The sequence below is a fragment of the Taudactylus pleione genome, unplaced genomic scaffold, assembly GCF_031769625.1.
Source record: "Taudactylus pleione unplaced genomic scaffold, aTauple2 ptg000332l, whole genome shotgun sequence".
Taxonomy (NCBI): domain Eukaryota; kingdom Metazoa; phylum Chordata; class Amphibia; order Anura; family Myobatrachidae; genus Taudactylus; species Taudactylus pleione.
In genome coordinates, this window is record NW_028284733.1 from 3,593,669 (window position 1) to 3,620,954 (window position 27,286).

The 27,286-nt window shown below is 45.2% G+C and overlaps 1 protein-coding gene across 2 annotated transcripts in view; it reads right to left on the minus strand.

Moving 5' to 3' along the window:
- The window catches only part of LOC148509094 (phospholipase A2 inhibitor and Ly6/PLAUR domain-containing protein-like), a 198,357-nt gene that overhangs the window by 135,393 nt on the left and 35,678 nt on the right, over window positions 1-27,286 (minus strand). For both annotated transcript variants that reach the window (XM_088443673.1, XM_088443672.1), the window contains exons 2-3: window positions 20,839-20,970; window positions 16,236-16,382 (exon numbers count right to left, since the gene is read on the minus strand). In XM_088443673.1, the coding sequence (XP_088299799.1) occupies window positions 16,236-16,382; window positions 20,839-20,970 (279 nt within the window). The remainder of the gene's footprint in view (window positions 1-16,235; window positions 16,383-20,838; window positions 20,971-27,286) is intronic.

The window sequence follows — 27,286 nt, forward strand, 5'->3', positions numbered from 1 at the left end:
GGGATTTCTTGTTGCTTTTTGTTATTAAACACATATTATGCAAATTGCCAAGTCCTTGGATCAGTCACCACTAAGACCGCTGCTAATTACAGTTAAGGTGGGTACACACTAGACTATATGTTGCCTGATACAGCAGATTGAGCTAACATGTTGTACATACTGGCAAGTGTGTACCCACTATGAGCGACCATACGTGCTCCTGCGGGTCATCCATCGCATCGACAGATCGAGCCTACATGCTGCTAAATCTGAGAATTTGAAGAACAAACCAATACTTGTGGATGCGGCTGGTGAATGATATATCGTGCAGTCGTTTACCAGATCCTGCGGTGTCAAACGACCACACCATATGTCATTCAACGCATCGTGCTTTGTACACACATCGTCTAGTATGTGCCCGGCATGGCATGCAATCGGTAAGCCGGCTGACATTATACCGCCAGCCGGGCTACCCGACTGTCATATCCCGGTGAGGGTGAAATGACCGGCGTCTAGATGTAGAAGCTGCTCATTTCACCTACACCGGCAGACCGGTGCCCGGCATCCTGATCGAAGGGATGTTGGGTGCCGCTAGCAGAGAGCCGCGGGGGGGAGGGTTAGGTTTAGGGCTCCCAGGGGGGACTTAGGGTTAGGCACCCCCCGGGAGGTTAGGGTTAGGCTAGGGGGAGGGTTAGGTTTAGGCACCCCCAGGGGGGAGGTCAGGGTTAGGCACCACCCCGAGGGGCTTAGGTTTAGGCATTGGGGAAGGGGGGGTTAGGTTTAGGCACTTAGAGGGTGGATTAGGTTAGGCACTTGGGGGGGTGAGGTTTAGGCATTTAGAAGGGTGATTAGGGTTAGGCACTCGGGGGGGTTAGGTTTAGGCACTTAGAGGGGGGATTAGGGTTAGGCACTTGGGGGGGGTTACGGTTAGGCATCCCTAAGGGAGGGCTAGGGTTAGGGGGGTAGGTTATGTTAGTTCATACTTATCTGGGGACGATCTGGATTTCCAGCGCTGTCGGGCTGCCGCTGCCGGGATCTGTTCCACTGTCGGCCTGATGCTGCCGGGAATCGAACTGCCGGCCATGCGGCCGGCGGTATTACATACTGATTCCGCCCGGCATTACAGATGGCATTTTCTCACTAAAATCAACTAATCCAACTTACAATGATGTTAGATCATTTTCTGTCCTCTTATGATAAGCGGTTCCACAGTGTAGCCAATATCACAGTGAAGAACCACATTGTGGGCTCATGGCGTAACTATCTTTCTGCCATTCGCAACCGACTCTGGACCTGTTTAGTTTCCGAATGCTATTGCAATTGCGGATGCGATTACGCATGCAGGTCTGCTGTGAAAATATGCTAATGAATGCAATCGCACAGCCAGCATTAAGAATCCCACTACCGCTATCTCACATCCATAATACCTTGCTGTCCTGCGTATACATCAGCAGCATCGAGTAACATCGGCCGCTCACGCACAATTACAGCAGGTCTGACCTTACTCAGAAATTACTAACCTTGTCGCACACAGTGAGTACACAAGCTGCGTGTGCCGTCGCAGTGGCTAATTTATGCACGCCCCTGTAACGGCGCTCAAACGGCCAGGGATGCCTGGGTTTCTCCGACCACTCCCATGTCACCACCCCCAAACACTGACGTCCCCCCCCTCAGTATGTGATGGCTTAATGTCTGCGTAATTTCAATGCTAACTCACGCACGCGCACTTTGGTGCTCATGCATGCGCAGTATGCACTATCGGTCGATATGCGTATGCTGTGGCAGTTGTGATCCATGATGAATCAGGCCCTCTGTTTGGTCCTTGGCAAAGGTTTGATAAACTGTTGTGCTGATCTCTGATATTTTAAACATAGTAACTGAAGCTCCATCACCACCTATGAAATGTGTCTTCCTTCTGCCAAACAGAGCCCCAGAGCATGCAAAGTAATTTCCTTGGTGCTCCTCCAATACTCTTACAGAGGGCCCGATTCAGACCCGCTCGCGAGCACTATGCGCTCGCAAGCGGGTCGATGGTGGCCCTGTGCGCATGCGCACGACGGAGCCGGCTCTGTCCTGCGCGAGTCCCAGATATCGCGGGCAATCCGTCGCTCAGGGTCTCGTACCAAAGGGGGGGTGCTGTCAATGCTGAGTAACAGCACGCTCCCTTTGGTGGGAATGCCGGGGGCGTGGCTGCCCAGACGGAGGCATTCCCATGGGAACGCCTACCGTCTGGGGCCGGCCCCACTAACATCACTAGTGATGTCAGTGGGAGAGATTTCAGCTCTGTTAGAGCCAAAAGCTCTTTGGGGCTTGCAGCAACGAGATGCTACCACAAGGGTCTCGTCGCAAGCCCGAAGGTCACGATGGTCTTGACCATCGCGACCATCATCATGGCCGCCAGGAGGCCGTTCGAAAAAAACAGAAGGCTGGCCCTGATTCAGAGCGAGCGCTCTGTCAGAGCGTCCGGCTCTGAATCAGACCGACAGTGCCGGTTGTAGTGGGTCTCTTTCCAAAGGGGGCGAGCTGTCGATGTTGATTGACAGCTCGCCCCGATTGGAAGGCGGGCCGGGGGGTGGCAGCCCAAAACAGAGGCGTTCCCATGGGAACGCCTGCCGTTTGTGGGAGGCCCTACTGACATCACTAGTGATGTCAGTGGAGAGCTTCCGGGTCTGACAATGCCAGAAGCTCTCCGGGGCTTACGACAAGAGAGGCCGTTCAGGATGCAAGCGGCCGTCCAGTTTCTGAGCGACCGCTTGCATCCTCCGACCACCTCTGAATGAGGGCCACAGTGTGCTAGAGACGCTGGGCTGAGACATTACCCACAAGTCGCAGATGAAGCACAGCAGAACATGAGAAAAAGCCGCAGAAGCTGCATCGTAGCACTTTGTATACAGATTCAGACTCATTTGCACACAGATGTACAAATGACACACATGAAATTGATTAGTGTAATCTAGCAATGTAGCTTTGTTACTTAAAGTTTTTTTATTTATGCGTATAAGACGCACGGGAGCTAGCGCACCAAGACAGGCTGTTTGCTGTGACTGAAGCCACAGTGTATACGTACTGTACACATCTGTATACTGGAAGAAGAAACTGGAACTGCTCAGTTGGTCAATAATATAAATGCACAGTAAATATCACAAATGATACAGATGTAAACTGACAGGGAATGGATATCCTATATCTCATTATGTAATAAAACCTGTTACAATCATATCAAATGCTGGAAATAGCATATAATGTAACAATGAATATTGTTTCTAATTTGCATATGCTAATTAATGTTGCAGAAGAATCTCCAGTGTGTTCAAACTGACATTAAATAAAGTAAAATTGATTCTCTGTGCAGATGTTTCTCTAGTGTCAAAAACATTATTAGGAATGTTTTCTTTGTGTTTTCCTTACAATCACGGAGAGATATATAAATGTTCCTCCTTAGTTTACTGAAAGAGGAAACCTGTTTTTCCGCACATAAATCTAGAGTAAATAGCATAACTGTATGATAGTGTGTTCTTATCGGCAGCATTTAGCCGGATCTTCCGCTGTGGTAATCACAATGAAATTGACGTAGTTTGGGCATGCATAGTAATCTTGCTGGGGTCCAACCCAAAGGAAAATTTATCAGCCTTGTATGGAGCAAAGTGCTAGAGCAGTGGTGTCAAACTTGGGCCCTTCAGCTTTTGTGGGACTACATATCCCAGCATGCCCTGCCACAGTTTTAGCATGCCCTAATAGCAAAACTGTGGCACTGCATGCTGGGATGTGTAGTTCCACTGCAGCTTGAGAGCCCGAGTTTGAAACCACTGTGCTAGAGTAAAGATACTGTAGATATGGCCAATGGAGTTTCCGTTTTGAAATGAGACTGGCTTATGAGACTCGATAAGCAAACCCCTAGTGAATAATATATAAATTATAAAATATTGATATTCTATACCGCACATGGGCAATTGCAGTCTGCGAGAGGCTTAAGCTGGCCACACACAAGACCAACTTACATCCAACCAGTCAACTAGTTGATTGGTTGGAATGAAAATCTGGTAAGGAATACAATCAGCAATTTGCTCCAAAACGCTGGAAAATTGTCCAAAACTGTTTGAACAAATTGTTTAGATCATACATTTAACAAACTTGTCTGACCGACCATTTTCATCTGTTTTCTGGCATTTAGGAGCAAATTGCTGATCATCATTTACTCCCATATGTTACCAGATTTTTATTCCAACCAATCAACTAGTTGGCTGGTTGGATGTAAGTTGGTCTAGTGTGTGGCCAGCTTTAGAACGTCTATCAGATGAAACAAAGAACTTCCTGGTGCCTTCTGATAGGCTCTTCTCTTCTCTGAGATTCAGTATACTGCTTACAAAAAGCTTATTGAGAACAGGGATAGGAAAATAAGCTGCCTCCACTGGGTGACTGTGATTCTGGGGAAATTATATATATTTACCTCAAAATCAACTGACATGATATGACCTGCATCAACCGATCAACCGTATTGTATAGGGCTAAAATATCAATATTCATAAAATTCCTGATATTGATACCCACCCATATGCAAGGATGAACACAAATATAATAGTGCTATAAGTTGCAGACAGGCACCAAAAGCCATAATGCTAATATCTGCTACTACAAGCTTCCACACCTGATGATTTTCATGTTCAAGATTCCCCATCAGTGGACAATAGAAAGTGGTCACCAGAGGACACTACCAACAATGACACTAAGTTCACCAGTTGATCCTACTAACACTGACAGTAAGGTCACTAATGAGCTCCACCAACACTGGCACTAAGGTTACTAGTGGACTCCATTAACACTGACACTAAGGTTACCAAAGGACATTACCAGTAATGACACCGTGGCCACCAGTTGACCCTACCAACACTGACAGTAAGGTCACTAGTGTACCCCACCAACAGTGACACTAAGGTCACTAATGGACCCCACCAACACTAACATTAAGGTCACTAATGGACTCCACCAACATGGACACTAAGGTCACTAATGGACCTCATCAACAAGAACACTAAGGTCACTATTAAACCCCATCAACATTGAAACTAGGGTTACCAAAAGACCCCATCAACACTGACACCAAGGTCACCAGTGGACCTCACCAACACTGACACCAGAGTCATCACTAACATTAAGGTCAATAGTGGACTTCATCAACACTGCACCTGTGGACCCCACCAACACTGACAACAAGATCACCAGTGGATTTAATCAACACTGACACCAGCGTCAACAATGGACTTCACCAACACTGACACTAAGGACACAAGTGGACCCTACCAACACTGACACCAAGGTCAACAGTGGACACTACCAACAATGACACTAATGTCACAAGTTGACCCCACCAACACTAAGCTTGTTAATACCCTGTCTTGTTTTATCACTCCCAATTGCTAAGACTTGTTTTTCTTTTTTTTTCTTCTTTTTTTTTTATCATGGCCAAGTTTGGTATTTTACATGTAATGTAAATCAAGAGTATTATTATTATTATTATCCTTTATTTATATGGCGCCACAAAGGTTCTGCAGCGCCTTACACAGTACATAAATGAGCACACAAGAAAAACAGTTAATAGTAATACAAAACAATGCAGGACAAGGACATGGTTATACACATAGCTGCATAACACAAGCAACAGGACATCAGCAACCAAGTGTTAGGTGCCATTGTGGGGAGCTAGGAGTAAATGATACTATAAGTAGGGAGAGGAGAAGCACATGAGGGACGAGGGCCCTGCTCGTGAGAGCTTACATTCTAAAGGGGAGGGGCAGACAGACAGGGGTGACACAGAGGGGTAGGTAGTGAGGAAGGAGCATGGAGCAGTGGGTTAGGATATGTGCTGCGGAATGTGTGTGTGTATAAGATGACCTGACGTTATGTCAAAATTAAGTCTTTCATACATCTATCTCTATGACAGAAAATAGATTGTTTTGTTATTTACATGAGAGATGTACAAAATAAAGTAGTAGCACTTTAATTGTTGTGTGTTACATTTTAGCATCTATATACAGCCTGACTAGAAATACAGCTATTATGGGAGTGTCCCGCCATCCTAATACAGTAGTGACTACTTTAGTCCCAGCTGCTGGGTGCCATGCCATGCTCCTGTGAGTGGGTGCTTCTCACATGCTAGACCCACTCAAAAATGGGTGCAGCCATACATGATGTGGTCCCACAGGATGTTGCAGTACCCGGGTCCAGAATTTCTCTGGGCAGCCCTGGAGGTGACAGACACAACCAGGAGGGAATGGGGCTTAGTGGTGGGGTAACAAGGCCATGGAGGGAGGTGGTTGAGAGTGGAGGGACAGGAAAGGCGGGGGAAAGAAGCAGAGGGTTGGAAGCAGACTGATGAGAGAAAAAAAGGGGGAACAGCAAGCATAGGAGACAAGAGGGGGAGGAGATGGATGGATAAAGTAGAGGATTATGTGGATATAGAATATGGGGGTTGTGTGAAGTAAGGGTGTTCATGCTGTGGACAAGGTAATAAGTGAGATGTAAACTGGAGTGGAGGCTGTGTGATATAGAGACAGTGTGATGTAGAGACAGTGTGATGTGGAGGCTGTGTGATGTAGAGACAGTGTGATGTGGAGGCTGTGTGATATAGAGACAGTGTGATGTGGAGGCTGTGTGATGTAGAGACAGTGTGATATGGAGGCTGTGTGATATAGAGACAGTGTGATGTAGAGACAGTGTGATGTAGAGACAGTGTGATGTGGAGGCTGTGTGATGTTGAGGCTGTGTGATGTAGAGACAGTGTGATGTGGAGGCTGTGTGATGTAGAGACAGTGTGATGTGGAGGCTGTGTGATATAGAGACAGTGTGATGTGGAGGCTGTGTGATGTAGAGACAGTGTGATGTGGAGGCTGTGTGATATAGAGACAGTGTGATGTAGAGACAGTGTGATGTAGAGACAGTGTGATGTGGAGGCTGTGTGATATAGAGACAGTGTGATGTAGAGACAGTGTGATGTAGAGACAGTGTGATGTGGAGGCTGTGTGATGTTGAGGCTGTGTGATGTAGAGACAGTGTGATGTGGAGGCTGTGTGATGTAGAGACAGTGTGATGTGGAAGCTGTGTGATATAGAGACAGTGTGGATTAAAGTTGTTAAATGTTCAAAAATAAGTGTAAAGAACATCGCTGCTAATGTATGAGCGCAGCTCCAAAAGTGATATATAACGAGAGGTGTGTGAGTAGTGGGTGCAGGAATTAGTTATTAAACAAATGATTAAAGTGGATAGATGTGACACAATTGGAAAAGGCAATACATATTGAATGAGGACAAAATTACAATGTACCCGAGCTGATCCAGTCCGAAGTGTTCTGATCAACAAAGATCAATCAACAAGAGCAGCACACACATAGGGAAGTATTTGCAGCGTCCAAGCAGTGAGTGCAGTAAGTAGTTGCCTGGATATGCATACAGCAGAAGATGTTGATTTTGTTAATTCACATAACTATTTTGCTTGTTGTTGTTCAGAAAGTGTTCTGGTTTTGAGTTTCTTTTCCCTCAGTTTTCCTCCAGTTTATCTCCACTTCAATAAACCCTGTCACCACATATAATTACCCAGTGCCACTTTTTACACTCTAACACAGTGGTCAGGGAACTGGGGTAAATTAACCCACATGGGGTAAAAATGAAATTCCTGGGGGTAATGGACGGACAGCCGGGCATGCATATGATTCATTTTATATTATACAATGATTCATATGCATGCCCGGCTTTGCCGCAGGGAGGCTCTAAGCCAGATGCCCGCTGAGATGTTATTACCAGCGGGCGCCCAGCTCCTTCCCTGCAGCGCCGCGTTAGCAGGAGGCTGGAGTTCTCTTCTGAACTCCAGCTTCCGGCTCTCTCCATGCGCACTATGGGAGAGATGTCATGACGTCTCTCCCATAGTTCCGAGGAGCAGCCGGGTGGACAGGACGGCGGCAGATGCAGGAGCGGGGATTAAGGTAAGTGTTTTTTTTGTACAAGTGGCATCTCAGGGGCATTATATGGGGGCACTACTACAGGGGCATTAAATGGGGGCACTACTACAGGGGCATAACTATGGGGGCACTACTACAGGGGCATAACTATGGGGGCATTATATGGGGGCATTACTACAGGGGCATTATATGGAAGCTCTACTACAGGGGCATAACTATGGGGGCACTACTACATGGGTATTATATGGGGGCACTATTACAGGGGCATAACTATGGGGGCACTACTACAGGGGCATTATATGGGGGCACTACTATATGATTTCCTTCCTTTCAAATCAAGGGTATAACGTCGGCGTATCTAAATATATTTTGGGGTAAAAGGTAAAAAAGTTCCCTGGCCCCTGCTCTAACACAATAAACACAAAATGCAATGTAGTCATTTATATGTTACAAGTTTTGTATTGTGTCTAAATATTTCTGTATTAAATCTCTGCACTGTGGGCCTGATTCAGACCCGCTCGCGAGCGCTGAGCGCTCGCAAGCGGGTCGATGGTGGCCCAGGGCGCATGCGCACGACGGAGCTGGCTCCCTCGTGCGCATGCGCGAGACCCGGATAGCGACAGGCAAACTGTCGCTCGGGGTCTTGTACCAAAGGGGGCGTGCTGTTGATGTTGAGTGACAGCACGCCCCGTTTGGTGGGCATGCGGGGGCGTGGCTGCCCAGACGAAGACGTTCCCATGGGAACGCCTACCGTCTGGGGCTGACCCCACTGACATCACAAGTGATGTCAGTGGGAGTGCTTTCGGCTCTGTTTGAGCCGAAAGCACTCTAGGGCTTGCGGCAACGAGACCCTACCACAAGGGTCTCATTGCAAGCCCGATGGTCACGATGGTCTTAATTAATATTAATAGAAGATACTTAATTGAATAATGAACTAAGTTAATGAAATGGCTATTTTCACTCAACTGCAAACAAATTGTGACTGCTTCATGTGTACATACTGACAGACAGATGGCGCTAAAGAGCACAGTAGTTGACCGTTGACAAAACCTGCCTCATTATTTAGATCTGAGAAGACTTGAGTAACACAAGGTAGGTACTGTATCATTGTAGACTTAACATCCGCCCCACATTAATGTGTAGTATGGTACTGTCACACTAAATAAATTCAGAATTGACCAGTGGAGGATGATAAGTTAATATTATTGCTATGGAAAATAGCTGAGAACTAATAATCAAGTATTCTAAGTGTAATAAAAAGTCCATTATACTATTCTGACCTTAATGTAATAACGGAGGTTATTTACCAACAACACACTAATTTGATGGAACTGGTGAAATTCACTGAGCAAATTTCCTGGATCATATGAATTCAAATTGTCCAATAAAAGCAAATATATGATTGGATAATACGGTTTTTAATTTGACTTTTTTTAAAGTAAAACAAACTGCAGATTAGAGTCACAAAAAGTTCAGCGTCTTTCTATGCTTTAATCATTGCTGCTTAGTCAGAGGTTGATGTACAGCAAAGGCTCAGACTGGCATCATCACAAGTGTTACTCAACTGTAATACTAATTACTTATAACAAAACTCTTTGTGCAGAGCAGGCGTGAGCTATCAATTATTTATGTTACATTAAAGGTACTGTAGTACACATTTACTGCAATGTTATATTTATACAATTAGAAAAAATCATAGTACATTGTAATGGTATATCTATCCCATTAGCTACTGTTTAGTCTACAGTAGGCACATAGACAAAAATAACCTGTCTATTAAACTGTCATTCAAATTACACTTATAGCATCTCAGTGAGGGTTATACACTACTGGGTGCACATTAGATAAGAGGTTCCCAAACGCGGTCCTCAAGGCTCCCCAGCAGTCCAGGTTTTAGAGATATCCATGGTCGAGCACAGGTGGTTAAATCAAATTGACTGAAGTACTGATTAAGGCACCTGCGGTCAAGCATGGATAACTTTAAAACCTGGACTGTTATGGGGGGCATCCACTAGACGATTTTATCCCTGCCCAACCTCTTAACGATTTTCCCTTGAAGTTTCCTTGAAATATGATCTTCCACTCTGCACAATTTGCAAAAGATCTAACAATAAACTATGTTGTTTTAACCTGTGATTGAGAGCTTTCAGCTATAGTGGGCAGATAGTGGTTCATCGTTTGATCGTTCAGCGTGAACGATGTGTAAACGATGTGTAAACAATGTGTAAACGATTTGTAAGCAAACAAGTGAAATTGACCTGCATGTTCAGACGATCAAACGAACAGTGGGAGCGCGCATCGTACATCGTTAGAAACAATTACTGCACGATTTGCAAACGATGTTCAAACGATGTTTGAACGATTATCGAACGATTTTATTATTATCGTTCAATCGTTCAAATTTATCGTCTAGTGCAGCGGTTTTCAACCGGTCTGCGGCGGCACACTAGTGTGCCGTGGCCGGTTGTGAAGTGTGCCGCGGGGCTGTCAGAGCCACCGGGCACATTTTACTGTACTTCAGCATCCCGGGCCGCTGAGCTCCTCTGGGAGACTCAGGCGCGACCGGGTAGTGACCTGCAAAGATGCGGCGGCGTGACATCACAGGTCACGCACGCCGCGTTGTCCACTGCCCTCCAGCCCACTCTGCCAGCCAACGCCCTGCGCCAATCAGCCAGCCCGCGCTCTGTCCAGGCAGGCTCTGCAGCCTGCCTGGAAGCCCGCCCGCACGCGATCCTGCTGCAGTGTGAGTGACAAGGGGGGAAGAAATGTGGGTTTTGTGGGGACCAGACATTTTTTTCTTCTTCGTGGGTACCAGCCATAGTTTATTTTTTTGTGGGAACCAGTCATGTCATTTTTTTTTAGTGAGAACCAGCCATATGTTATCCAGCCATATATTTGCCTATTTAGTGGGGAACAATGGCCCTGATTCAGAGCCGGACGCTCTGACCAGAGCGCTCGCTCTGAATCAGGGCCCACCTCCATAAATATGGAGAGTCCTCCTGGACGCTCGTATAGCTGTGGGTCACCACCCACAGCCTATACGAGCGTGCAGGATGATGGTCGCAATGGTCTTGACCATCGCGACCATCGCCAGTGCAAGGCCAGGAGTGATTTTGGCTCTATCAGAGCCAAAATCACTCCCACTGACATCACTAGTGATGTCAGTGGGGCCGGCTTCTGACGGTAGGCGTTCCCTTGGGAACGCCTCCGTCTGGCAGGCACGCCCCCGGCACGCCCACCAAAGGGGGTTGCTGTCAATCAACATTTACAGCACGCCCCCTTTGATCAGACACAACGAGCGAAGGAAAGTCCTTCGCTCGTCGCGTCTCGCACATGCGCACGACGGAGCTCCCTCCGTCGTGCGCATGCGCAGTGCACACCATCGACCCACTTGCGAGCGGACAGCCACACGCGAGTGGGTCTGAATCAGGCCCAATGTGTTTTGTTTTGTTTTTGGTTTCTGTGGGGCCAGCCATAGGTTTCTTTTTCTGTGGGGAGCAATTCTGTGGGGTGCAATGTGGTATGGTTGTTTTTTTTGTGGGGAGCAATGTGTTTTTTTTTTCTGTTAGGCCAGCCAATGGGATTGTTTTATTCTTGTGGGGGCCAATGTAGTGTGTTTTTTATTCTTGTGGGGGCCAATGTAGTGTGTTTTGTTCCTGTGGGAACTAATGTAGGGTGTTTTTTCATAGTCCGCGCACACCGCATCGCCGGATAGTGTGCCTTGGCAATTTTAAAATCTTGTGTAGTGTGCCGCGAGTTAAAAAAGGTTGAAAATCACTGGTCTAGTGGATACCCCCTTTAGGGTGCCTTGAGGACCAAGTTTGGGAACCACTGCATTAGAGTATATATATAATCCGATATTTTGCCTTGATGCATATCAGAATGATCTATTAGGAACATCGTTTAATGTGTATCATTACATCAGTCGTCCAGTCGACAGGGAACCACATCGTTTTGATGTGTACATGGCCTATCGCTGTACAAATATGCAAATGTTAATTAGTTAGTGACTTAGCTCATATATCTGCTGCACGTTAGACACATTTCTTTTAAAATCAATCATGTCACCTACTTAATCAAGTTACTAACTAAGCATACGTTATATTGTGGGGCTCGTAAATAAATGTGTTTGGCAAAAAAAAAAAACATTGTAAAGCAGATGTAAATTTTCCTTATTCATGTTCAGAATACGCATTTGTTCAATACAAAAATCTAGTTGTTTAATAACTTATAAATATGTCACTAATGAACATAAACAACATTCCTGCACTGGAATCAGAACTCGTACTTTGAAGTACAAACTATTCTAAGAAGAAGGTTCACAAGCACCAAATTTGGAAATTGAAAACCTAAAGTTAATGTGTTTCATATGCAGTCCATCATTGATCTCTGATCCTTGATAAAAAGTTTGGCAGGGAGGAGATGAAACTTTTTTCTTTCGATGCAGTGAATGTTTGTGATTCCCAGTATTTCTGAGCATCAAACAATAATTTGTGCTGAATCATAAGGGTATAGCGCTATCCATGGGATTTCTGCTATTAATACAGTATGAATCTTTTAACTGCAACTTTGGTTTCAATGTCTCACTTTATTTACAAAAGACAACTTTTCATAGGTTGTCACTAGAGATGTGTTGGTCCAGTTCTCAGAGAACCGACAACAACGGAATTTAGGGGTTCCGAGTCAACCGAGTCTGAGTTCGGAATCACTTTGGGGTACAGAGTCAAACCGAGTCCCGGTTTGGATCTTCCCGTGGTTCAGAACTTGGATTTAAAATCGAACTTGTGTTTTGGATTGCATGCTTAACAGGTCAAAATTACGTAATTTTGGCTGTTTTTTCTAGAGATGTGCGGGTATGGTTCTACTCGGTTACGTTCAGATTTAAAAAGCAAATCTTATTGACTATCGGCTATCACGTGTTTTGGATAGCTAATAAGATAAATCCGAACTTGCGCTAATTTGGCAAAAAGAACCGAGTAGAACCAAACCCGCTCATCTCTAGTTTTTTCTAATTAAAAAAAAATAAATACAGATCCAAAATCTAAACAAATGAGGGTGGTTTTGCATAACCAAAACCAACACCAAAGCACAAAGGTGAATCCAGATCCAAGACCAAAACCAAAACCAAAAAAACAGGGGTTGGTGCACATCTCTATTTGTCATCCCTTCCAACAAGTGGAATAAAAAAGACAAGACACAACCCGTATGCCTAAAATGTTTTACAGAATCGATGTGTTTAATCAACAATATCTAGGAAGTTTCCAAGTGATCTCAGATATTCTAAATATATTATTATAAATGTAATAATAAAAAAAATATTCAAAAAATTTGTCATGTCTGGAAAAATTCCGGCCAGTTATCACAGTTTCTTAAAAACCAATTAAAGTTAACACATGATTACCTCAGAGAGCTAAGAGCTTGTCATAAGAACACTGGAGTAATGGCTACTGAAAATAGGATTTTGCATACAAATATGAATAATAGGTTTTAAATTATGGATGTGCAGGCTCGGATAGGTTTGAATTTGCACGCCGAGTTTGGATTTTTCCCTCCAAAAAACTGGACTCAGAAAGAGGCAAAACTTCATCTTGCATGGACAAACATCATCCTTCCTGGACTTTTGTCATCGACTTTTGTCCAGGAATGATGATGTTTGACCATGCAAGATGACGTTTTGCCTCTTTCTGAGTCCAGTTTTTTGGAGGGAAAAATACGAACTCGGCGTGCAAATTCGAACCTATCCGAGCCTGCACATCCCTATTTTAAATCAAGCGGTAATGCCGTAACTTCTGTATATTATTAAATCAATTAAATCCATTTAATGCTACAATACCTGGGAGAAAATAAAAATTTCAAAATTTGTATTTGTTAGTGATTCCTAGCTTTTGCACACTAGTGGATGACGCCTCATTACAGCATGTTTTATTGTGTATAAACTGAGTATTATAACTTTAGAATCTATATAATAATCAGTGGTTGTGTTTCCCGTCTTCGACATGGTCAGTGGGAACCGGTGGTGCACAACCTCCTTAACTACTCCCACCACAGAGACGGAACTGAAAACCCTGAGGGGAGGATCTTTCCACAGGGAACAGGGGGTAATTATAAAGGAAGGGGCCAGAGGAGGGGCAGGCTGAGGTGACCCAGCATATGCTACATCTGTCGCAAACCAGGTGCTTATACTACTGTTCTCGCCTGGTATGAAACTGGTGCATATGCTACCCTAGGTGTATCTTGGAATATTTTTATCACATTTTTTGAGGCTTTATAAGAGTCATCTATAAATGGGGACACAGAGAAAACATCCTGCAAGTACCAAATATAAATGTCTATTTATGAATTAGTATGTACAGAAATGATGCGAGGATCACGGCGATGCACAAGGTAAGCCATGGATCCGGAGGCATTTGCAAGGGATGCAAATTAAGTGCAATGATAGAGCAAGAAATATGTGTGTGTGGGAGGGGGGGTGGATAGGTGGCCAGGGGTGGAGATTGTGAATATATGAAGGGGTTCTAGATTTATTGTGTAACTGCTGTACTTTTAAGCTAAGTCAAATCACCACCCAATGTAACCTTGCTCTCAGGACCAACATGAAATAGTAATAAGAAATACTTTAAGCAAGTGTCATATTATAAGAAATACTGGAGTGTTTCAGTTACTGATGAGTGTGTGCAGAATATAATAGTAGTCCATGCTTAGTCAGGGCTGGTGCAAGGTGTCAGGGCGCCCTAGGCAACATTTCACCCACCGCCCCTGCTCCCTCCAATTCATACTATGCCACATATTAGTGATGCTAATTTATAATATGCCACACAGCAGAGCCCCAAAATCACACTGTGCCTCGTACAACTGCCCCAAATTCAGAATGTTATGTTCCACAATTCATTATACAGTATGCCGCACAGCTGTATCCCCAATTCATAATTATGCTACACATCAATGCTTCAATACATAATATGCCATATGCTTATGCCCCCAATCCATAATATGCCACACATTTGTGCCCCAATCCATAGTATGCCAGACATTTGTGCCCCCAATCCATAATATGCCACACATTTGTGTCCCCAATCCATAATAAGCCATACATTTGTGCCCCCAATACATAATATGCCATACATTTGTGCCCCCAATCCATAATATGCCACACATTTGTGCCCCCAAATACATATGCCACACAGCTGTGCACGAAAGTTATTGTTTGTCACATAGCCATGAATTATGCCAAACAATGCCCCTAGTACATATGTCACACACGTGCCCCAAATTCTTTATATGCCATATAGCTGTGCCTCCAATACATTATGCCACACATCCATGTCCCAATATATTTATGCCACACATCTGTGCTCCAATATATGTCAGTACCAATTACCCCCCACATACACACACACTCACCCTACCAGCACTCATTAAACCTACACACACATACACTAACCATGTCAGCACTCAATAAAACCAACCCCCCCACACACACACACACTAAAACCAACCTGTGTGGGACTGAAATATACATCCTTTTTTTCTTGTGGACTCAGCGGCGCCCTCCATTGGCCAGTGCCCCTAGGTAGCCGTCTAAAGCTGCCTTATGGTAGCACCGCCCCTGTGCTTAGTGGTGACGTTGCACACTTAATGTGTCCCACATTTAACAGTAATCACGCACACTGGATGTCTTCGTGTAGGTTACGACCAAACTAAGAGGCCCATTTATCAACGAGTTTTATTATACACAACGAGTTTTATTATACACAATGAGTTTTAAAACTTGTTGCGTATGATAAATGGTGCTCCAGCCAATCAGCTGCCAACTGTCAGAGCTGATTGGCCGGAGCACCATTATCATATGTAACGAGTTTTATCACTTGTTGCGTAGGATAAAACTCGTTGATGGGCTCTTTAAGGAGAGGTGACAGCAACCTTTTAGCCTGGTTTTTGTCATGTCTCACAAGATATTGTATTGTGTGACTGCAGTCGCAAAGCATTCAGACTGACAGGAGAGTTCTGGGAAGCAATAAAGGAATTATAGGTAAGAGAGAGCCAAAAATGGGTCCCTTCAATTAGGTGCAAGCAGTGCAAAGTGCCATCTCGAACGGCGTGGAAACACCAACATCGGCCCCTTACCTCGCTCCATCTCACCCTGGGTTACCAGATTTCATGGGCCAGCCCTATGAGTTGTTACAGTCATTCCTTGGTATTTACATTAAACAAATACAAATACAAAAAAATCACACTTCAGATAAATCTCGAGCTAATGGATTTGTCTACTACAATTTCAAAAAGTTGTAAAACTCCTTTGAGTACATACAGTTCATAGTGCTGTTGTTGCAGAAGTCTGTGTCGCAGCACTTTGTGGTGGCTCTCACCCGGAAGTCCTTTGTGGTTAGGCTGGCTGGGTGGCTGCAGTCGTACACACTACCACAATGTTTCTCCAGAACGACACTCCTCATGTCCCCTAAACATAGGAAACCGAGAAGAAAGAATTCATTTAGCTTCACGGAAAAAGAAATTACAAAAAGAAAAAAGGGGGAGATGTATCAAACCTTTGAGAAAGATAAAGGGATGATGTTTCCCACAGCAACCAATAAGCTTCTTACTGTCATTTTATAGATTGTGCAAGATAAGATAGAGAAGTTACCCATAGCAACCAATCAGCTTATAACTATAATTTATCATGCTCTTTTGCAGGACATTACTCTAAAGTTTAAATCTTATCCTACTCTGTTGTAAATCGTTACCAGTCTGTGATATAAGGACCACAGGAAACTATTAGTATTATTATTTATATTATATACTGAAGTGTATATGCTGTGTATTTTAGTGCTTTATATGTGATTAAATTAAGAATTAATTATATGGAGCCCTGACTGTTGAGTGTTCTTCTGCCATCTCACAATCCAATAGGATTAAGGGGTCTATTTACTAAGCAGTGTTAGGAGACAGAGTGCAAAGTGATAAGAAAGTGATAAGGTGCCAGCCAATCAGCTCCCAGCTGTCATCTCACAAGCTGTGTTTTAAAAATGACAGCTGGGAGCTGATTGGCTGGCACATTATCATTTTCTTATCACTTTTCACTCTGCCTCCTAACACTGCTTAGTAAATAAATAATTACAGCAGTCTTTTTTGGTGATTTGTAGTTATCTAGCACAGACTAGAAGTTGATTGGTTGCCGTGGTGTCACCGGGTCTGGTGATGCCTGGTGTGCACTCTGGATACCCCCAGCAGAAAAGGGGTGTGTGGCCTAAATAAAGGGGTGTGGCCTTGTGAGTGGATCCTGTTAACATTACTCCGGGGGCCGTCCAGCAACACTGGAGATGCCGGGCTGCCCCCGGAGACTATGCTGTCAGCACTGTCGGCTCCTCTTCTAGGAGCCGGGAGCTGCAGGAGAACGTCACACACTGCAGTACCCAGCTCCTGTCACTGCAAAAGAGCCAACATTTTGGTGTTACCCCTTCGAGAGTAACAACTTAGTGGGTAACGCACACCTCCCTACAGGGGTGTATCTAGGGATCCAAGCGCCCCTGGCAATGTAATGTACTGGCGCCCCCCTACCCCCTTATGCAGTGCCCCCAGTAGTAATCCCCCAGTAGTAATCCCTCCTATGCTGCATTGCCCCCAGTAGTAGCCCCCCTATATAGTGCCCCCAGTAGTAGCCCCCCTATGCTGCTTTGCCCCCAGTAGTAGTCCCTCCTATACAGTGCCCCCCGTAATAGTACCCAGTAGTAGTTCCTCCTATACAGTGCCCCCCCGTAATAGTACCCAGTAGTAGTCCCCCCTATACAGTGCCCCCCTTAATAGTACCCAGTAGTAGTACCCCCTATACAGTGCCCCCAGTAGTAGTCCCCCCTATACAGTGCCCAAAGTAATAGTACCCAGTAGTAGTCCCCCCTATACAGTGCCCCCAGTAGTACTCCTCCCTATACAGTGCCCCCAGTAATAGTACCCAGTAGTAGTCCCCCTATACAGTGCCCCTAGTAGTAGTCCCCCCTATACAGTGCCCCAAGTAATAGTACCACTAGCAGTGTCGGACTGGGGCATGGAGGGCCCACTGGGAGAATGCAGTGGTAAGGGCACATGCTTTAGGGGTGTGACCAGCCTACAGAGGGGGTGTGGCCAGCCACCACAGAGGCTTGGCCAACCATTAAGAAGTACATGATCTGGGCCCCTATATAAATATATATAGTAAATAATGATAGTGCATGCATGATAATGTACCAGATTGATAACTACAATGCATTGTAGCGAATACACCATAAATCTGGGAGGTATAATGTAACATATGCACAGTCTGGAACAGACCCCTAGAGGAGAGAGTGGGCCCTCAGACAGTGGGGCCCACCGGGGATTTCCCCTGTTCCCCTGTGGGTCAGTCCGACCCTGCGCACTAGTAGTCCCCCCTATACAGTGCCCCCAGTAATACTCCTCCCTATACAGTGCCCCCAGTAATAGTACCCAGTAGTAGTCCCCCCTGTACAGTGCCCCCAGTAGTAGTCCCCCCTATACAGTGTCCCAAGTAATAGTACCCAGTAGTAGTCCCCCCTATACAGTGCCCCCCATAATAGTACCCAGTAGTAGTCCCCCCTATTCAGTGCCCCCAGTAATAGTCCTCCCTATACAGTGCCCCCAGTAATAGTACCCAGTAGTAGTCCCCCCTATACAGTGCCCCCAGTAGTAGTCCCCCCTATACAGTGCCCCAAGGAATAGTACCCAGTAGTAGTCCCCCCTATACAGTGCCCAAAGTAATAGTACCCAGTAGTAGTCCCCCCTATACAGTGCCGCCAGTAATACTCCTCCTTATACAGTGCCCCCAGTAATAGTACCCAGTAGTAGTCCCCCCTATACAGTGCCCCCAGTAATAGTACCCAGTAGTAGTCCCCCCTATACAGTGCCCCCAGTAATACTCCTCCCCATACAGTGCCCCCAGTAATAGTACCCAGCAGTAGTCCCCCCTATACAGTGCCCCCAGTAATACTCCCCCTATACAGTACCCCAGTAATAGTACCCAGTAGTAGTATCCCCTATACAGTGCCCCCAGTAATAGTACCCAGTAGTAGTCCCACCTATACAGTGCCCCCAGTAGTAGTCCCCCCTATACATTGCCCCCAGTAGTAGCCCCCCCTATACAGTGCCCCCAGTTGTAGACCCCCCTATACAGTGCCCCCAGTAGTGGCCACCCCAATAAATTGCCCCCAGTAGTGGCCATCCATATACAGTGCTCCCAGTAGTGGTGACCCCCATAAATTGCCCCCAGTAGTGGCCACCCCAATACAGTAGTGGGCACCCCCCCATAAAGTGCCCCCAGTAGCGGATATCCCCCTATTTCAGTGCCCCCCCCCATGCTAGGCTTACACACACACACACACAAAGAACAAAGAAAAATTAAACTTACCTGGTCCCTGCTCCTGACGCGACCGCCGCTGTCCGAGTCCCGGCCCTTTCTTCTCCTGCATGGGAGTGACGTCATGACATATGACGTCTCTCCCATCACATGCTGCTGGGGGAGCCGGAACACGGAGCTAATGAGTGAGCTCCAGCCGGCTCCCTCCGTGGACGACGCAGCAGCTAATGAGAGTCAGGCAGACTCTCATTAGCTGGCTGCTATTACAAACACACAGCCGCCGCTGGTGGCTGTCTGTTTGTAAACTGTGTAGGGTAGACCGCTCTCACTGCGGTCTGCCCTACACTTGTGGGGCCCAGGGGAATTGTCCACCCTTTGGCTACTGATGGCACTGCCGGGCGGCGCCCCCCCATTGGTCGGCGCCCCTGGCGAGTGCCATCCTGGCCAATGGGTAGATACGCACCTGCCCCCCTACATCCCCCTCATGACGCCGCTGATTGGTTGCTTTGGGAAACGACTCCATTTTATCTCGATCAAAAGTTTGATACATCTCTGTCTAAGAGGCCTTCTCATTAATAACACACTGTAGCTCCACATAAATGGTGTATCCAGCTCACCACAAGTTGCGTTGTCAGACACTAGTGCACCGAAGCAATTTCAGTATGGGATAAAAAGCAGCTGTTCCGTGAGCCTTACCACTGTTACTTTCGCCGCTATCTAGTAATGGGGAAAGTTTACAGCACTTTGCAGTGTTATTGCGCATACATGAACGTCACCCATGCACACAGCAATGACCAGAGGAGGTGAAGGGATCCACATGGATTTGTATGTACAACCTTAGTCGCCTTCCAATAGGAAGGGGAAGGGCTCAGTAGGCTAACACCATCTAAAGATAGGGTTAGCTCCTGCAGCAAACTCTGAAAACTTTCAGTTGAAACGGACGGTGGCCACATAGCAAAGCAAGAAATGCAGTCAACCCACCAAAACGCCATTTTTGGGGGTCTGACCACATCGCTCATACGCGTCAAGCCCCGGAATGCAATATATTCCGGGGCTTTGATGCTGTGGACCAAAGGGATCTCTGGGTCACATAGATCTGGAAGTCCCTTACTCGCAGAGAACAGCTCTTACCGAGAGTGCATGTATACCAGTGTAATTAACGGCGTCATGTATACCAGTGTAATTAAAGGCGGCATGCATGCGGAGAGTGGCGGGATACAGCGCAACCCGAATGCAATGCATCCCACCCCGGGAGTGTAAGAGTAAATGGTTCTATTACCTAAAATATGTAGAACTTATGGTTTCCAGATGTGAAACCAAATGGCAAACTTTACTGGGAAAATACCAAAGCATTATCAATTTGTGAAGATGTCTGTGGCTACAAATTGCATTATGTACCATGGAAATGTGCTTTGTTGCCTTGTGTGGCCATTCAGTCTCCAGGCTCAGGTTACTGTAATGCATTCAGGCTCCTGTTTAGGCTGTAAGCACAATTTGGGGGAATCTTACATAGTCTACACTATAAACCATATTACAGCGTGTAGCTTTCCAATAGAACCAAATAACCGATTACCTTTCTCATCGCCTAGAGATGTCTCGGTGAGGGTCACCATACAGCGGCTCTCTGGGGACTGGCAGCTCTCATAGTACCCGGAACAGCTGTTTGCATTTATTGCGACACACACTTCACATTTCAGAGCAGCTCCTGGGGGCAAAGAGGACAATGGATGTCACCAAGTAGCAGATTCATGATGGGACACAATTTTATTTAACCCAGCATGAGCTAAAAGCATAAAAAATCAATTTTAATGAGCTATGTCATTTTTGAATTTTTTTATTATTATGGCATATGCAGTATGTATCCTCAGACTTTTGTTTTAAATGAAATAGTAAGGATAGCTGAACATAATATAAATATACTGTAAGAAAAGCAGCCCGTGCTTAAGGAGCCTCTCATGATATTCAGTCGGAACAGCAGCAGTGATTACACTGTACAACAAATAATTACTTTTCATTTGTTTCCTTTCTAAAATTAGTCATACATTATTAATGTGAGGTCAAGAAAAACTAAAATGATTTCAGAATGTTTTTACTAGCTCTATTTTTTGAACTACACTACTTGCACTATACTGTATGTACATTAGTAACATAGTCATAGTGAAAAGCTATTTTAAAATAATCTGATATTTTCTTGATTGAAAATAAATAACAGTTGTTTTAATTCAATCACTCACAAATAAGAACACAAAACGAAACAAACATACAGCATACGAAACAAACATACAGCATACGAAACAAACATACAGCATACGAAACAAACATACAGCATAGGAAACACACATACAGCATAGGAAACAAACATACAGCATAGGAAACAAACAATCAGTATACGAAACAAACATACTGCATACGAAACAAACATACAGCATAGGAAACACACATACAGCATACGAAACAAACATACAGCATAGGAAACACACATACAGCATACGAAACAAACATACAGCATAGGAAAGTACTATGTAATATAGTGGCCTATACATGGGGGTGCTTTCTCTTTGCTTGTTGCTTGTACTCCTCTTCTGGGGCAACTCTTGTCACTGTCCATCAGTAGTGATCACCTACCCTGATATCTTTGTTCCATTGCTGAAATGTCTTGGTGGAATCGCTCACTATGCTTGTCACTCAGTGCACCACAGTTATATTGTGTGGGTAATCCCGTGAATCGCATATATTTGAATAGGGGAGGGACAAATAACTGATTCATTTAATTTGGTCATTAGGCCCCGCCCCCTCTGCGTGGAACACAGATTGCTGGTAAGACTCTCTCCATTCTGCCCACGTCACTAGGAATACCCCTACATCCTCATAAATGGGCTATATCTTGGAACTCAGAGCTAACTGAGAGTTTTAAATGTCATATTCATTCTTTGCATGCTGACATCAATTAGAAGTAATTATTTTCACATCGGAAACATTTTCATTGTTGTGCAGTGTAATTTTCTTATAATATAAATATTTTTGCATCTGTGTATCACATAGACCATGGTGTTTGTCTTTTTCTGGACCTCTAAATACAAAAGAACTTTCACTTCTTCCACAGGAAAGAGGAAACAAATGTGACAAGAATACAATGTAAGTGTATTATGGGGTATTCTACTGAAAACTGATTTGCAGAAATATTTATTTAAACAACTGTTGTTATATGGTTAGGTTGGGGGGAAGTGAATGAGGTTTTGTAGCTAAGGGGGTGATTCAGACCTGCTCGCAAGCAAAGTTCGCTCGCAAGCGGGTCGATGTTGTGAGAATGCGCATGCGCACGACGGAGGGAGCTCCGTCGTGCGCATGCACGAGACCCGGCGAGCTACGAGAAATACGTCGCTCGGGGTCTCGCACCAAAGGGGGCGTGCTGTCGATGGTGACTGACAGCACGCCCCCTTTGGTGGGCGTGCCGGGGGCATGGTGGCCAGACGGAAGCGTTCCCATGGGAACGCCTACCGTCTGAGTCCAGCCCCACTGACATCAGTAATGATGTCAGTGGGAGTGACTTTGGCTCTGATAGAGCCAAAGTCACTCCTGGGCTTGCAGCAGCGAGACCCTACCGCAAGGGTCTCGTCGCAAGCCCGATGGTCGCGATGGTCTTGACCATCGCGACCATCATCATGAACACTCACATAAGCTGTGGGTGGTAACCCACAGCTATGCGAGCGTCCTTAAGGCCGCTCCACATTTAAATAGGACGGCCCTGATTCAGAGCGAGCGTTCTGCTCAGAGCGTTCTGCTCTGAATCAGGGCCTAAATCTCCCCATCACCAAGGGCTGTATTCAATTAGTTTTGCACCCGTGATAAAGTTTCGCCTGCTGAACTTTTCGCCTACATCGCGTATTTTAGCCGTGGAAACTTATTTTGCGCACCCCCGCTATTCACCGTATTCAATTCCAAAATACGCAAAAACGGAGACATGCGAAGCCAGAACAGGCGGATAGTGGTGTCAGACTCGGAGAAATCAGCCTGAATCCCCCCAAAAGATGCAAAAACATTGGGGGATCAATGTAGTAGTGCCGGATTAACCGTACTAAAACTGTTTGTGGTACTTAAGTTCGCATAATTGCCACTAATTAGTGTCTTGCACAAGTGGTGAACAATAGCGTAAAGCAGTATTTATTGGTGAATATAAGTAGTCCTGTCACATTAGGGGTACCTGAAAATGGGTGCTAGCATGTTTCCAAACTACTTAACCCCTTCTTAGTGCACCCCAGAACCTTATTTTGCTAGTTTGCGAACTTGTCCCTCCACTTTGCACTTTTTCACCCCCAAATTTAAAGTACTTTTTTGGGATGTTCTTAAGTTTTTTTTAGGATTTTTTTGACACAGTTGTCCATTGTGGGGCTATCCCGAGGGTTCTGAGTGGTTTCCCCACCTTTGCACCCCCAAACAAAAATGGTGCTTTTCTTTTCTCCACCTATTCAGAGCCAAATCTTTTTTCACCTATTACATTGCATTGCGTTTCCGCGTATGCGAAAAGCGGATGGAATTGAATTCGGTGCTACATTTCGGACAGGTGAAAATCTGCAATCGGCAATATTTTTTCGTGGATCTCGGCTTTTTGCTTCTAATTGAATACGGGCCTGAATCTTTTAAAGACAAATGAACCTATAAAGCCCCTGATTGCCAAGCCTCTCTAAAACACAATAGTAATTTTATCAATAACTAAACAAATCCTCAAACAACCCAAGAACTAAACAGTCGGATACCGCAAAATTGTTATATAGATAATAGATATATATCCTTTGGGTGTGCGACCGCGCTCTGATATACGCACGCCTTGGTGTGCGCGGCAACACACGAGGCTGCACGCACAAGAGTGGTATATTCTACCTTAGGAAATGGTCCCTGTTGTGACAAAATAGTTCTATGTTGGTAGTGATGTATGGTGACACAGATACAGAATAGGAGGAGAAAATAGTTCAGAATAGGCTGTTTAATTTGAATTATTGTTAATGAATAAACATTTAACTGGATGACAGTGCAGTGAATTAAACAGTTGAACAGTAATGACTACTGTCACTGTAGCCCATTTTGAAATGAAAACGTATGTTGTGCAGTGAATTGTACTGACAGGAAGTGCTTAATGCGACTTCAGGGTCAAGCATACTTCCCTACTCTCCCATAATTTGCGAGAGGCTCCCGAATGTTTGGATAGCTCCCCGCACCCCTGGAGAGTGGCACAATCTTCCACATCCCACTCAGGATGGGAAGATAATTGCCGTGAATCTTGGCGCCATATGGAGGGGGCGGGGCTAAATGATGCAATACCACATAAATTAGCCCCACCCCCTCTTTGTGGTCCCATGATTCTCTGCAGTTTGCCATGATAGAGATGAGGCCGTATGACATAGGAGCCCGGCCACGCTCTCTGAAGTGGCCAGCTGTGTCTCCTCTCATGGGCAAGTATGGGGTTAGTGACTGCTCAGGTAAGTCCTGCTCAAGTTCTTTGGTGAGGACTAATTATTAAGTCCATTTAGTCATGAAGTAATTTGGACATTTCTTTGATATTGTTCTGTCAGCAATGTGTTTGTCTGTGAGGCAGTGATGTGCTGTTTTTCTGTGAGCAGTGTGTCTCTGAGAATATTATTGTTTACACTTGTGGAGTGATACAGCTGTAGCTTTGTGATGAGGCTCAGATTACAGCTGGAAGTAGACCAAGTCTAAGGAATGCGGTCATTGAGAAACAATGGACAGTCATGTGATCTACTGTATCCAATCATCCTGGTTTTATTAGTCTCAATATGCCGCCCCATTATATATATATATGTCCGGCGCTCCAAGTAATAAAACAGCCCTGGCCGGTGCCCTCACAGCAAGAAGCAGCATAAGTAGGAGTCAGGTGCGGCACTCGGCGCAATAAACAGGCATAGACACAGATATCAGTCGTCAACGTTTCAGTGTTAGATACACTATCGTAAGGATATATATATATATATATATATATATATATGTCAGGGCTCGAGGTATTGGAAGGGGTGGACCCGAGCTGGGTTGTGGTACAGAGACACCAGGACCAGGAGAGAGTTGGAATTTAGATGGTTTAATATAATTTTGTTGCATACAGTTAAATGAGAACTAATGAGAGATGGTAAATATAGGCCCTCATTCAGACCCACTCGCAAGCGGGCGCACGTACGTTAGGCGTACGTACAAAATTATTTCAATTCAATGGCTCGCTCGTATTTTCGTTCGCATCTAAAATTCCTCCCTAAACTCAGGCGACCCCTCCTCTAACTAACGAGCGTGCGAAATAGCGAGCGTACATCCCCGAAATGGCTTGAAGGGAACGCACGCACAAGTGAAACCGGAAGTGGCCTTGTCAGATGTCGATTACCTGCTCCTTTATTCTGCCTACCTCCCTCAATCGTATCATGCCAATCAATGTATCAATTAGCTTAATTGTTTGTTTTTTTTCAACACAATGCAAGAAACTTTACTCTTGTCCGTGTTTGTGTTTACCCGCAGAATACGTACGGATGGAACATTCGCTTTTATTGTTCAAAAAACATGTGAACCACAATTAAACAATTGTTCTATTGGTGTGGATCCCCGCATATTTTCCGGGGTTCATTTCTTTATTTAAATTTGCTTACGCATGTCACTGCATAAAGCCTATCATAACTCTCCAGAGATTTCTTGCCCTGTTGAACACATGACTCATACACTAACCAATAAAATTGCTCCTGTTAATTTCCAAAATACATTAGCCAATCAGAAATTTTTTGCACACTTTATCAAAAATGTTTTGTATGAAAAACTCCATTGCCATCATGAGAGCCTCCGCATTCACCAGGCGCGAGCTGCTGGTGCTTATTGAGGTGATGGATCGCCGTATCACCAGCCAGCCTCCACCCATCACCAACCGGCAGAAGCGCTCCGCGTATGCGGAGGCACGGTCCCGCCTGCGGTCCTTGGGTTCACGCCGCAACATCGGGCAGCTGGAGCGCAGGTGGTCAGACCTGCAACGGCGAACGCCCCGCTTGCTGGCATGCTTTCGCATGCAGATCCTGGAAAGTAAGTGTTATGTATTGTGGTTTTCATGTTTGTGTTTGTGGGGCAAACTGCATGTGCATGTTTTCCTGTCTGTCCTATTTATTATTTGTCCTCATATCTGCGTGTGCATGTTTTCCTGTCTGTCCTATTTATTATTTGTCCTCATATCTGCGTGTGCATGTTTTCCTGTCTGTCCTATTTATTATTTGTCCTCATATCTGCGTGTGCATGTTTTCCTGTCTGTCCTATTTATTATTTGTCCTCATATCAGCGTGTGCTTGTTTTCCCTCTATTTCTGTTTTTTTCATTCTACTCCTATTTGCATGTTTTTTGTTGGTGGTTTTTTTTTTTTATGTGGGCCCCGGATTTGCCCAGAAACTAACCTCAATTTGTTTGACATATTTTAGGAGGACAGCCAAGACTACGCCGTCACCGTCCGGCCAGACGGCGTTCCCGGCCACTATCCCCAACCCCCAGCCAACACTCCACCCCAAATATTTCCCCTATACCCCACTCCTCCCCAGCCTTCCAAGACCCTCTCCCGGAACTGTCGGGCCTCCTTCCCCTCCGTCCCACTTCCCCCTCTCCTCCACCCACCCCTCTTCCAATTACCCCCTCCCCGGAGTCCGCCATTACCCCTCCCCGTTCTTTGGGGAATGAAGGCTCCTCCGAGGAGGAACATGGAGGGACTTCCGGAGCTCCCGTTTTGGCTCCCGGTATGTTTTTCTTTCACATTTTTTTTAACCACAAACTGTTTGTATGTAATCATGTGTCGTGCCTTTATTCGTGCTTGTTTGGTTTACTTTTGGTGATTTAGCAGTTTGCCTTTACCTCTTCCTGCTGATTTCAACATACACATATCACACCTGTGGGAATTTGTACATAGGCCTTGTATTTTTGGCAGCACCCCCTTTTTGTTTTGTTTTGTTTTTTTTCGGTTTAGGAGTGATTTCGTTGTGTTTTTGTTTTTTTAATGTGGA